At 38.0% G+C, this 14343-nt stretch overlaps 1 protein-coding gene across 2 annotated transcripts in view; it reads right to left on the bottom strand.

The window, feature by feature from the left end:
- Window positions 1–4236: 4236 nt before the first annotated feature.
- ERICH5 (glutamate rich 5) overlaps window positions 4237–14343 on the bottom strand; it is a 29239-nt gene continuing 19132 nt past the window's right edge. The window contains exons 2-4 of one of the 2 annotated variants that reach the window (XM_027849990.1): window positions 8428–9606; window positions 7031–7147; window positions 4237–4563 (exon numbers count right to left, since the gene is read on the bottom strand). In XM_027849990.1, the coding sequence (XP_027705791.1) occupies window positions 4526–4563; window positions 7031–7147; window positions 8428–9606 (1334 nt within the window). In that variant the 3' untranslated portion in view covers window positions 4237–4525. Of the gene's footprint in view, window positions 4564–5202; window positions 5483–7030; window positions 7148–8427; window positions 9607–14343 lie in introns of those variants that run through there. The other variant, XM_027849991.1, reaches the window with a different exon arrangement.

Raw genomic sequence — 14343 nt, 5'->3', positions numbered from 1 at the left:
CAATTAATGTATAAGGCAGCCAAGATGTTGGTATCCTATAGGGAGAGATGCTTAGCTCCCACTTTGAGGAGACAGTAATTGAGGGGGAGTAGATGAACCAGAAGAGTTCCGAGTGTTGTGGTCCTCCTCCCCTTATTTCTCTTGTAGCCATTTCCAATGAGCCAGACCCTGGTTCAAGATCTGGGAAATGAGGATGTTAAACTGGAGAAGAGAAAACTGGCAGGGATCACGATAGCTGTGTTGAAAGATTCAAAGGATTATCTTACAAAAGAGGAATCGGACCTATTCTGCTTGGTCCCGGACAGCAGAATTAGACTAATGGGTGGTTACAAGTTACAGGGAAACAAAATTGCTAAATAAATTCTTTATTTAACCATAACCTCTGTGTAACATGACAGAGAGCAGACTGCCATGAATATAGATGTAAACGTCAGGGAAGAGAATTTATTCATCTAACAGGTAGTTATTAAGCACCTTTCCTGTATAAGGTACTTTGCCAGGTGCTGGGGGGAGGGATATGAAGATATATAGTCCCTGCCTCCAAAGGTTTCTAATCCATCGGTAAGTGAAGAAAATAGAAAACAAATGGTATTGAAAGATAGAAAGATTCTGTGCATAAAAAAAATTATTTAAAAAATATGCCCTACTTAAGCCATGTGGAACAAAACTTAACACTTTAGGCTTGGTTGCTGCCTTACACACACAACGATGTTTACACATAGATTGAGAATTGTTGGCACTTCCTCCATAATATAATATCCTTAAATTCTCCATGAAAAAATGAATTTCACAAATGAGTGGTTCTTAAATGAGTATGTTTAATGTTCAGAGGCTGTAGCCTAAAGTGTTCAACAAGACCAAACTGCTTTTTATCTTTTTAACTGCCTCAATTATATTTTATTGCAACATTTTTTAAAAGTAAGAAAACTCCCTTCTGCTTCATTTGTTACTATTGGAACCATTGTAAATAAACAACTACTCTGTGTATAACTACAGTGCAGAAAAAACCTATGCTTTTTGTTGCCAGGCCAGAAAACGAGGATCATGGATTTAAAGCAGAAAAAGTCCAAAGGGATCATCTAGTCCAATTCCCCTCATTTTACTAATGGGGAAAATCATGGCCCAGATTAAGTGACTGACTTACCGGAGATCACATAGGCATTAAGTGGTAGAGCAAGAATTAAAACCCAGGCCTTCTGGTTCCAAAGCCAGTCTACCACCAGGACACTATGTTATTTCCCAAGACTTCTCCCCAGAACCACTAAAAAATATAACTCAGAAATCCAGATTACCTAAGATTCTTTCCTACTGACCCCAAAGAAGGCAAAAATACACAAAACCTTAGCTTGTAAACCAAGGCTGCCTTCCAGTTTCCTTTCCCACCGCACGTCCCCTTAGTTCTTTGGTCAATGTTGCAGTAAGACATTTGGCCCTTGAGCTCAGTAAAGAGCACTGAGTGATGAGACCCAGTTGCTGTAGCAGCTCTGTTCTGTGACATTTGGATTCAGTCAAAGGGCTCCACTTGAGCACCTAGAGGGTCCTCATTAAGTCACTTAATGGAATGAGGGGTTAGATAGGATATTCTAAAGTCTTTTCTAGCCTTTATTCAGTACATCTTTGGTGGAGTGGTGGGGAGTGGAGGTGAAAGTCTCCAACCACCTCCCGACCTCGTACTACTTAAGAATTTCCTAAGGGAAGCTCATGAGAGACTCTTCCCTTTACCCTCTTTTAAATACTTTGAAGAAAACAGGGTTCTTTAGGGTCAATATATCTAAGAAAAAGCAATTTAATTTCCATTGTTTTTTCCCATATTGATAAAACAGTATATTGTACTTTTTTGGAGGCTACCATTATTTGCGCTTTATTCAAAAGAAAATTCTGAAATGTATCTACATTCTAAGATAAATGAAACAAATTTTTTCAATGCAAAAAATATTTCCCATAAAATGGATTTCTTTACTCATGATACTTTCTAATCTGTAGGCAGGGTCATGTACAGGGATGGCAGGCTTATGAATGTCAACAGCACACTGTGTATTTTACAGAGGGGGAAAAGGAGGGGAAAGGTTATTAGTAAGTTCACACTAATAAATGACTAGGTGCCTTTTACAAGGTATTTAAAAATGGCTTCATAACACCTGGGAACTTGGAGCATTTACAAGGCACAGGAGAAGCTCCCTAGTTGTTAGGTGTTAACAGCTTGTAAGAACTGATTCAAGTCCTTCCCAATAAAGTTAGTGGAGAGTGTTATACTTGGGGAAACTAGAGTTCCCCAATGATAAATCTAAAAGAAAAAAATCGCAGACATTCACAGAACCAAACACTTCCCTTTGACTGGATTAGTTCTGCCTTACAATCAAAGTCTTTTTTTTGCCTTGAGAATGTTAAAAACTAAACGTTCTAACTTTGTATAAACACAGAAAGGGAAGGGTAGGCTGCAAAGTGAGATTAAAGTAGACCTCATCAAGAAAAATGCTCTGGCAGCTTCAGCACAATGGTAGCCAATCTTCCCTTGTATCTAATTCTCAGTGTTTAATTAACTTGCAGTGGTATGCCAATAGAAATGAGTGCAGGGGTGGGGAACCTGTGGCCTCAAAGCCACACGTAGCCCTCTAGGTCCTCAAGTGTGGCCCTTTGAATCCAAACTTCATGAAACAAATCTCGAGGCCACATGTGGCCTTGAGGTTGAAGGTTCCCCACCCCGGTAGGGATTTATTTCCAAGCTGCTGCCTTTTATGAAAGGGAATCCAGAATCCATGTTTTGCCCATCAAACCAAACCACCTGATTATATTTGAGCAGAGCAGGATCCTTGCAATAATGGCTAAAACAGGTTCCTCCAAATGTTATTATTTTTCACAAACAGAAACCCTATCATTGCTACATGCTTCAAAATAAAGTTTAACTGACTGAATCTATGTAACTCCATTTTGGTTTTAACCAGACTGTTCATGGTTTATTTAACTTCCTTTTATTAGCACTAAGTTCTATAAAATACACTAAAAGAATCTTTAAAAGCAGTTTTTAAGTCAGTGCCAAGTACAGAACAGTGCTACAGGAATGTTAAGACTAGCATGACTGTTTTGACTCTTCTGAGATCATTAGCATTGTCCAGGGTATCTTTGCAGTAAAAAATTAATATCAAGTCAGAGTATTCAACTCCACCTCCCTTTCAACAGTTGCCTTCCAGAGCCAAATAGGAAGAAGAGGTTGAAATGCCTTTATTTTTCCCCCAAACTACCCATAGGGACACTGAGCCCAATGTGAGGAGCTACTGGCAGATCAAAGGGCTATTTGGGGCTAACGCTTCCGAGCAAACTGGGGTCTTGACCTAGATGCTTCCAGGTTTGCGTTCGACATCTTCTGCAGATATCTCTCCCTTAGGACATCATCTACTCATGATCCCCCATATAACCAGTTGCAGAGAATTTAATAATGTTATCATAATGGGCAGGCTACTATGAAAAAAAGGAGGTACACAAGGTCTGGAAAACTCAGTTCTAATCCCAGTTTTGCTAATAATTCTTTGGGAAACCTTGAATGAGAAAGACATTTAGAGACATTTAGACATTTGCTCAAGGTACATCTTTTGCAAAATGGAGATAAGAATACTAATGTCCCTTCACAGTATGGAGAACTCTGAAATATTCAGTGGTTCATAAGCCATAAGGAACAGAAATAATTCTGTTTGAGGAAATAATTGGTTGTTTTTTAAAATGCTTTTATGCAAGGCAAAGTGCGGCATGTGTTGAGTTTTGTTATTCACGTGACAATCCATTAAATAAAGGATAAATCTTTTGAAACTCTTAATGAAAAAATGACTTAGGAACTAGTCCTATGATTAAAGAGTAAATCCAGAAAATACCACAAATACCTATCAGCTTTTGGTGTATTTTACCTATAAATGATTGCAATCAACCTTTGTAAACAATGGAATCACCAATCAATTCAAAATATATTTTCAGCAACTGTATGCTTGTATAATGTAAATATATTCTCTGGAAAAGGAGCTCTATTTGTGTTTCAGCTGTGTAATACACATTTTTTAAAATAGATGGAATGGGCCCTACAAGGATCTCAAATATGAATGCTAATGCCTTTTTAAAATTTGTAAAATTTCACCATCACTTCCTGTATTGTTTCAAACTAGACTACTTTATTTCCAGTTTTTTTTAATTGATTGGACATTTGCTAAAGAAATTGTAGCATATGAAGATAACAGAATATTACTTCACTATAAGAAATGACAAATATGAGGAAATGAGAGAAACTTAGAAATACTGGTATGAACTGACTAATTGTGAAATAAACAGAACTATGAGAACAACATGCCCAATGACTAAAGTAATGTAAATGAAAAAAACACCAAAAGCCTGCAGGTATTCAGATTAACTGCAGAGACTAATCTTGGACCTGGAGAACAAATAATTAAAGGCACTTTCTCCTTCTTGGTAGAAAGGTGGAAGACTGTAAGCACAGAATGTTGTCAGGCTAGTTTTTCTTTTTCCATCTTTTTGCTTTTCTTTGTCATTGGCGGGATGGGAAGGGACAGTATTGGGAAATTCCTGTGTTATAAAAGACAAAAGGCATCCATAAAACTTTAAAACTCATTTCGCTGATAATTTTAATAAAGAAATACAGTCACTGGTTCCAAAATATTAAAATTTAAAGTTACAAAAATGCATTTTGTTAATAAGCTATGGCATAATTTCAGCAGTTTTGGCATTAAAAAAAGATTTTCTTAGATTTTACTGTTATTCTACGTAGTCATTTTTAAAAATTACATTTCTAAATAGGTTATTATGGATAGATTGGGATTCTATCATGATGTTGATTTTTTTTTTAATTTACTTTTAAAAGCTGCATAAAATATACAAGTTGAAAATCATATTCTATGTTTCCTTTTCTGGAAGGGTAACTATTCTGGTAACTTATCATCTACTTTAAAAATCAGCATTTTAAAATTTTGGTCATAAACTAGTATTAATCTGTTTAAATAAGAAAAAATAAGCCAATGTCTTTGATCATTTTGTATACCTGTGGATTAAATACTTAAACAGGAGGTTTCAGTAGTTATTGTTTAAATGTAAAAATGAATTTAGAAGAATCTAACTCAAATTTGAAAAGATACAAAATATATTTACATTCCAGACAAAAATGCTTCAAAAACATAATTCTAATTGAATATTAACATAACAAGGCACTCTATGGCAGATAAGTGAAAATGTACATATGCAACTACTTGTCAAAGTTTCTTGGCAACCTTTGAAGAATTTTTGAAAGGTGACTTGTTTGTGGCAAATTTTTTTTAACAATGACAAAAGTTTATAAATTCTTTGTAAAGTTCTGATATTATATTCCCTACCCTCACCCCCAAAAGTCAAAAGATTGTAAAATGACTTTCATTTAAACAGCTGAACAAGATGAAGAGTGTAGAATCTGCATAGACAGCATCTGGATCTTATTTCTTGCTATTTGTTAACTCTGAAATATATTTAAAACAAAATTAAAGATATAACAGAATTTTGGGACACAGGGTATGTCTTTAAAAAGATACAACCAAATGGAATTCCTCTGCTACAAACATGAAATCAGCTTAAAAATGGCACACTTGAAAAACATGAATAATTTGGGCATGGAAAGTTCTTAACCTTCCACAAGTAACATGCTTTGCAGTTATTGGCAATAACTTTTGCTGTTTTATTTTACATATAATGATAAATGAATAAATCATTACTAAAACTGAAATTTACTTTTAGGGTGATGTATGTATTTAAAACAAGGTAACAGGTTGGCCTTAATGATCTCTAGGGTTCTTTTTTGCAACAAATTCTAGGATTCTTTGAGTGATGGGACATTTGTGAACTGTGTGTGGCCATCACAGCTGTGTGATTCCATTAACAAATATGTGTATACATACACACATGTGTGTGTATGTGTATGTGCATGTGTGCATGGGTGTGTATATAGGAACATGTGTGTGCATGTGTATGTATGTACACTCAGGTCCATAGCATGCTACTCTTTCTTCTACTCCTTCTCTAATCACTTATAATTAAAGGTTTACATTTTCTTCTTTCAGTCTCTGTTTTTTTTTCCCTTTACATTTGGTGAATGAGCACTGATTACCAAGATTGGATAGATAAATTTGTGGAGAAAATAATAATAATAGCTAACATTTATATAGCCCTTTATAGTTTTCAAAGTGTTTTATGCATACACACATACACATAATATCTCATTTGATCCTCACAACACTCCTGTGAGGTAGGTGCTGCTGTTATTTCCATTTTACAGGTGAGGAAACCGAGGCTGGAAAGTTAAGTGACTTGCTCCCAGTGTCACACAGATAAATAGGCATGTCTGGGGCAGGAGATGAACTCAGGTCTTTCTAACTCCAAGTCCAGCACTCCCTTCACCATACCACCTAACTGCTTCAATAAATAATTAACAAGGATTCTTTCTTTAGGATTAAATCCTTGCTCTGCCACTCACTAACTATATGATCTCAAGTAAGTGCTAATTCTCTGAGTCTCAGAATCAGAGATCTCTCAGACTGCTTCTAGTGCTGAAGTTTTACGATCCTGTGGTCTACGTATGAATTTTTTGTTATTTTTAAATAATTTAAATTGCCTTGGCAGTTTTAGGAACAAGTCTAAACAAGACTGCATAAAAAAGGCGTGATAGCACCATTCTCACCGTTGTACAAACATTAACAAGGTGGAGGGACTAGACCGGGTAGGTCAAGAATTAGGACATCAATGACCGGGAGTTGGTTCTGCTATTACCTGCATGATTGTGGGCAAAGTCACTTCACCTCCCCAGGCCTCAGATTCCTTATCTATAAAATGAAGGGGCTGGACTCCAGCTTGAACAGAATATCAGATTTTATGGAACCTAAGGTTGTACAAAAATATGCAATAAAAGCAAAAGTTAGAAGGGTGATAAGAAATGTGCTAATAAGCCTCGCTAAGGTTCTCCTGTCTTCTCAGTGCAAGCGGGGTGTAGCCCTTCACCCTTCTGCCAACGTACCCATCTCTGTGGCTGCAGCAGTATCCACAGCTTCTCCCGTTTCTTCTTCCTTTGTTTCAGAGCCCTCACTCACTATCTCACTGTGCGTCTCAGTTTCCACCCTTTCTCCCGTCTCACCTGGAAACAGTAACCACAGAGATCATGATAGGATACCATTATCCAACATCAACTGATGACCAAGCAGCTTGGGCTCTGACAGAGCTTACACTTTCAGTCTCAAGAATAAGTATGAGATGGGGGGGGGGGGGGGGGGGAAAGTTAGCAGGGGGAGGGAAGAAAGGCAGTGACTGAAACCCAATCATTAGTCTTGTTCTGCCCTGAGGAAGTGTGTGCCCGGGGTAAATCACTTCCCTATAAATTCAGGATACAAAATTAAGGCTAAAACAATGACAGCAGAAAAATAAAATAAAATGAAAGCAGAGCATATGATAAAAAGGTAGAAAATCCCATGTAAATATTAATAAATAAGAAATAGTTCAAGTTTCAAATATTTATAAAAGAAGGTGATTCACTGTGAAACTGAAACATTGGCAAAATGGTAATGTGGCCCTCAACTTTTTGTTGCTGTCTGCGCAGAAAATTATTTTCTCCTTATTAAGCACACTAGGGTACCAGATATGCTATATACATAATCAAGTTAGACTCACTCCTTGAATAATGTCATACTACATTTTTTAAAAGACCCGAACACTTTAGATTTAAAATAAAATATCACTTGCATCCAGGTACAGGGGCTCTTCTCTATCCCTGTCCTAAAAGCAAAAAGAATTCTAGTGGGGCGGGGAGGCAGCCCTTGCTGTTGTTTGTCTTGAGAGGACCATGACATCAAGAAGTTGATGTCATGATTTGTAAGTGAATTGGATTTAAGTGAGGGAAGGCTGTGCAAAGTCATTAGCCTTATTTTCTCCTCCAGAGACATCTGGGTCCAGTGGCAAGATGTAGATCAGGCAACTGGAGGCAGTAGTAATGACTTTTCCAATGCCAAGTTGCTCCTCCATTTCTACACACACACACACACACACACACACACCATGACAATTTTTCCCCCTCAACTGTCTATTCTGATATTCTCCCATACCATATATAAGCTATGATCGAAGGTAAACCTGAAAAGCATCAGAATTCTAAACTTTATTTATTTGCTTCTCTGGTTTAAATATGGTGGATACAGATTGTGTTTTAGAAAAATTTCACCAAGGAACTAGATCTAATCATCGAACCAAGATGACAGAACAGAAGTTCTAATGAGGAAAAGTAGTTTTCCACTCCCAGCAACCTAAGATGTGGTTTTGGGTGACTATATTACAGCCTAGACACTTGGGTATGACTTTCCAGATGGCTGTCCTTATAGAATTCAGGGCTTAAATAGTTTGAATTTTGAACAACAGAACCATTACCTTCAATTGCTTGGTTCTCTTCATTCATGTTAATTTCCCTGGCTACTTCCATCCATGGCTTCATGTCTTCCTGTGTCCCTTCAGCTATTATGGGAGGTTTAGTGCCTCCAACTGTTTCTACCAACTGAGTCTTCTCCACTCTTTCAGGAGGTTCAGTGCCTCTAGCTGTTCTGGAGTAGTTGTTCTTTCCAGGAGCTCCAAGAGGCTGAACCTCCCCAAGTATTTCTGGAAATTCATTGTCTTCAACTGTTCCCTGAAAGTTGTTCTTTTCACCTGTTACCAGAGTCACCTTTTCCATTGTTCCTGAAGGTTTGGTCTCTCCAGCTGTTCCCTCATGCTCAGCCTCTTCCATCACTCCCGAAGGTTTGGTCTCTCCAGCTGTTTCCTCATGCTCAGCCTCTTCATGTGTTCCTGAAGGTTCAGTTTCTCCAGCTGTTTCCTCATGCTCAGTTTCTTCACATGTTCCTGCAGTTTTGGTCTTTCCAGCTATTCCCTCCTGTTCAGTCTCTTCCAGTGTTCCTGAAGTTTCAGTCTCACCAGCTGTTCCCACATAATCGTTCTCCTCTGACACTCCTGTCTTTCTATCAGTATCTACATGCTGAGTATCTTCCACTGTTTCTTGAGGTTCAGCCTCTTCAGATGTTATCAGGTGCTTATTCTCCTTCGTTGTTCTTTGGGGCTCAACTTCTTCAGCCACTCCTAGATGCTCATTATGTTCTCCTGTTTCCATAGGTTCTACTTCACTAGCTGTTATCAGTGGTTTAATCTCCTTTATAGTTCCAAATATTTCAGTCTCGACAAAATTTCCTACAGGCTGAGCGCCTTTCTCAATTTCCCTGTTATCCTTTTCATCTGTTCCTGGAAGTTCGTTTTTTCCAGCAGATATGGGTGGCACAGACTCCTCGGATGCTCCTGGATTCTTAGCTTTATCTGTTGATTTCAGATACTCTGCTTGAGCTTTTTCCTCAGAGCCTGGAGACTCTGCCTTCTCAGGATGTTCCTCTTCACAGGTGGAACTAGCACCATCAGTTGCTAATGGCTTCACAACTCTGGGCTCCCCAGCTAGAAGGTGGTTGATTGGTCCTGTTTTGTCACTAACATCAACTTTTGCTTCCACTGCACACTGTTTTGTCTTGTCGAGGCAAATTTCATTTTCATGTGGGATTGAAGAGTTTCCATCTTTGGATCATTCATTTTACATGAAAAAGAGAACAAATAATCATTATTAATATAATACTATAGAAAAGCAAATCAGGATTACAAGTACTTAATAGTTCAAACTAGTTTAGTTGTAGGTAGTATTTGGGACAACCAATTTATGTCCACTACTTCAAATATCCTCTACATCAAACTTAACTTTCTTATCCTAAATTTGGAGTTTCTTCATACCTACCTGTTAATCTTGTCTCTCTCCCTACTCCACACCCCCACCCCACATTCTTTCTTATGACTCTTCCCCTACTTTTGTCATTTGGCACATTTTTCTAACTCTTTCCTTCTGCAGGTTTTTTCTCCTGTCTCTTTAGGAATAGAATAGGATTTCACAAAGTCTGATCCTAGGAGGGATTCTTAGAAACTCCTTTATCTTTTGTGAGAAGTCCTCAGTGACAGAAGATGTCATCGAGCATGAAGATGGCATAGAAACTTTCAGGAGTAGAGACTAAATCAGGTAAACAATTCTGAAAGGAAGGGAAAAGAAGCTACCACCTTTACTGAACTTCACCATATTCTCACCAATCGATTTATCTCAGGTTATCAGAGATCATGCCCTCGAAGATTTAAATTTTCAACTTTGCAATTCCCAACCTGGAGCCCTTGCTGTCTTTACCGTATTGACAAGTGCTTCTGGTAGCCCACTCACTATAGCTAAGCAGCCTCAAGCCATACTTTACTGCCCCATCTTCATACCAGCCATGGTACTATTATTATTGTACTCTTCTCGAATCAATATTGCCATTGCTGTTGGAAACCGAGTGTCAATCTATTCTGTTACGGCTCCACTGTCATCTCATCTCTGTAACTTCCACATCAAAATACCTCTCCCTGGTCACCATTCTCCTATTATGTTACTTCCTCCATAAGAATGTAAACTTCTTGAGGGTAGAGATTGTCTTCACTTTTGTATTTGAATCCCCAGCCCTTAGCACAGTTTTTAACACATATTAAGAGCTTAAAAATGGGGTTTTTTTTGGTTGTTGTTCATTCATTCATACTTAGATTCCCATTTGGAGGACTGTATGATATGTGGTGTGATAGAAAAAGAACTGAATTAAGAATCAGGAATTATAGATTTTATTCCTGGCCATGTTACTAACTAGCTGTGTAACCTCGGGCAAGTCACTTAACCCTCACCAAATCTGTTTCCTTATCCGTAAAACAGGAATCATGATACCCCTCCACACACACACACCTCAAAGTTGTTTAATTAATATTATAAGAGGTAGAAGTTGAACTGTTTGGGAAAGAATAGAGTGAGATATACAATTCCTGGGGGAAATTATGGCTTCTTTCTTTTTTAGGCCCTTAACATCTCTCTCAGCTGTTTCTGACATTTTGCTTCTCTTATGGGAATCACAGACTACATCTCCATAATACCCATAATGCTTGGAACTTTTTGCCCACAATTACAAGTGAGCAATAACATTTTAGCACATTTCCAACTTACATTTTTTCATCAAAAGAATGCTTATTATGGCAGCAGCAATAGGGGAGGTACCGTGGAAGACCCAGAGATAAAGAAAATATGGTCTGTACTTTGGAGGAATTTACAGTATCTTAGGGGGAGGTAAGGCAAATCCACAAAAACTACAGGACAAGACAAAGTATATTAACTTCTATTAACAAATTGGTCTAATGGAATACTATTGTGCTATAAGAAATGACAAGCAGGATGAGTTCAGGAAAACCTGGAAAGACTTACATGAACTGATGCAGAGTGAAGTGAGCAGAACCAGGAGAACATTGTGCACAGGAACAGCAATATTGTATAATGAACAACTCTGAAAGACTTAGCTATTTTAAGCAATACAATGATCCAAGACAATCCCAAAGGAATCATGATGAAAAATGCTATCTGCCTCGAGAAAGAACTGATGGAGTCTGAATGCAGACCAAAGCATGCTTTCTCTCTCTCTCTCTTTCTCTCTCTCTCTCTGTGTTCAAGTTTTCTTTCACAAAATGACTAATATGGAAATATGTTTTACATGATTGCACACATATAACCTATATCAGATTGCTTGCTGTCTCAAAGAGGAGGGAGGGAGGAAGAGAGGGAGAAAATGTGGAGCTCAAAATTTAAAAAAAACACAAATGTTAAAAATTGTTTTTACATGTAATTAGGGAAAATATAAAATATTATTAAAAAACAAATTGGTCTAAAAAATAAAATCAAAGTATATAGGGACCATGGTCTCAATCAGGGGTTCTTAACCTGGGGTCTATGAACTTTTTTGGTTTGTTTTTTTTTTTGTTTTGTTTTGTTTTGGCAAGGCAATTGGGGTTAAGTGACTTGCCCAGGGTCACACAGCTAGTAATTGTTAATGTCAAGTGTCTGGTCTGAGACCGCATTTGAACTCAGGTCTTCCTGACTCCAGGGCTGGTGCTCTATCCACTTCACCAGCTAGCTGCCCCCTGAACTTTTAAAAAAATATTTGGATAACTGTATTTCAATATAATTGACTTCCTTTTTAATTATTTGTATTTTATTTTATGCATTTAAAAACATTTTTCTGAGGTGTCCCATAGGCTTCACCAGACAGACAAAAGAGTCCATGACACACAAAAAAAGGTGAAAAATTCCTGGTTTAGATGTTTACTATAGTATACACATAGAGCATGCTCAAAAATGATAGAAATTAGAGCCAAGGGCTTTCTTAAAAAAAAAAAAAATCAGGGCAGAGCCAAGATGGCAGAGGGAAAGCAGTAACTTGCTTGAACTCTCCCCCAAACCCCTCCAAATACCTATAAAAAAATGGTTCTAAACAAATTCTAAAGCAGCAGAACCCACAAAAAGACAGAGTGAAAAAAATTTCCAGCCCAAGACAACCTGGATGGTTGATCAGAAAGGTGTATTGCACCGTGCAGGGAGAGGAGCGCAGTGTGGTGTGGGCACGCAGGCCGCAGCAACCCTGGAGCAGGCTGAAGAGGACTGAATTGTGGGCAGCTGTGGTGGTTTCCAGACTTCTCAACCCACCAACACCGAAGACAACTTAGAAGGTCAGTGGGAAAAGTCTGTGATGCAGTGAGATAAGAAGCTAGGTCTCAGCCGTAAGTCCCGAGGTTGGACTGAAGCTGTTTTCTGAGCTTCTGGCCCACAGACTGAGGGGGACTCCAGTGGCAGATCAGAGGGGGATTGCAGGGATCTCTTTGCCAGGGCTGAGGTGGGAATCTCTTGCTTTGCCCATGCTTGGATCTGGGTCACAGTTCTGGGTGGCAGTCCTGGGGCAAGGAGGAGTGCTGGCATGGTGGAGCTTGTTGTGGTGGTGGGGAGGAAACATCTTGCGCCTTATCATACCACCTTGGAGGAACTGAAAATTTACAGGTCCCTAGAAGTAGCTCTAAAAACAGCTGTACAAACCCCTGAAGCTTGGGACAGTACATTCTTCACATTGGAAGCGGACTCTTACCTTAACAAAGAGTTTAAAACTCAAGTAATTGGCTGGGATCATGAGCAAACCTCACAAAAAGAGTCAGACTATATTATCTTACTTTGGTGACAAAGGAGATCAAAACATACAACTAGAAGAAGACAACAAAGTCAAAGCTCCTACATCCAAAGCCTCCAAGAAAAATATGAATCAGTCCCAGGCCTTGGAAGAGCTCAAAAGGGATTTTGAGAAGCAAATAAGGGAAGTAGAGGAAAAACTGGGAAGAGAAATGAAAGTGATGCAAGAAAATCATGAAAAACAAGTCAACAGTTTGCTAAAGGAGACCCAAAAAAATACTGAAGAAAATAACACCTTAAAAAATAGCCTAATCCAAATGGCAAAAGAGGTCCAAAAAGCCAATAAGGAGAAAAATGCCCTAAAAAGCAGAATTTGCCAAATGGAAAAGGAAGTCCAAAAGTTTACTGAAGAAACTACTTCCTTAAAAATTAGAATGGAGCAATTGAAAGCTAGTGACTTTATAAGAAATCAAGACACTGTAAAACAAATCCAAAAGAATGAAAAATTAGAAAACAATGTGAAATATCTCATTGGAAAAACAACTGACCTGGAAAATAGATCCAGGAGAGAGAATTTAAAAATTATTGGACTATCTGAAAACCATGATCAGAAAAAAGAACCTAGACATCATCTTTCAAGAAATTATCCAGGAAAACTGCCCTGATATTTTAGAACCAGAGGGCAAAATAGAAATTGAAAGAATCCACCAATCTCCTCCTGAAAGAGATCCCCAAAGGAAAATTCCTAGGAATATTGTAGCCAAATTCCAGAGTTCCCAGGTCAAGGAGAAAATATTATAAGCAGCCAGAAAGAAACAATTCAAGTATTATGGAAACACAATTAGGATAACACAAGATTTAGCTGCTTCTATATTAAGAGACTGCAGGGCATGGAATATAATATTCCAGAGAGCAAAGGAGATAGGATTACAACCAAGAATCACCTACCCAGCAAAACTGAGTATAATCCTTCAGGGTAAAAAATGGTCATTCAGTGAAATAGAGGACTTTCAAGGATTCTTGATGAAAAGACCAGAATTGAATAGAAAATTTGATTTTCAAATACAAGACTCAAGTGGAACATGAAGAGGTAAACAGGAAAGAGAAAATCATAAGAGACTTTTTAAGGTTGAACTGTTTACATTCCTGCATGGAAAGATGATATTTATAACTCATGAGACCTTTGTCAGTATTAAGGTAGTTGGGGGGAAAAAATTATATGTATGTATAGATAAATATAGATAGATAGAGGG

This window comes from Vombatus ursinus, unplaced genomic scaffold (genome assembly GCF_900497805.2).
Source record: "Vombatus ursinus unplaced genomic scaffold, bare-nosed wombat genome assembly UNPS02008961.1, whole genome shotgun sequence".
Classification (NCBI taxonomy): Eukaryota; Metazoa; Chordata; class Mammalia; order Diprotodontia; family Vombatidae; genus Vombatus; species Vombatus ursinus.
Note: the sequence above shows the minus strand (reverse complement) of the source record. Positions and strands in the feature narration are given on the sequence as shown.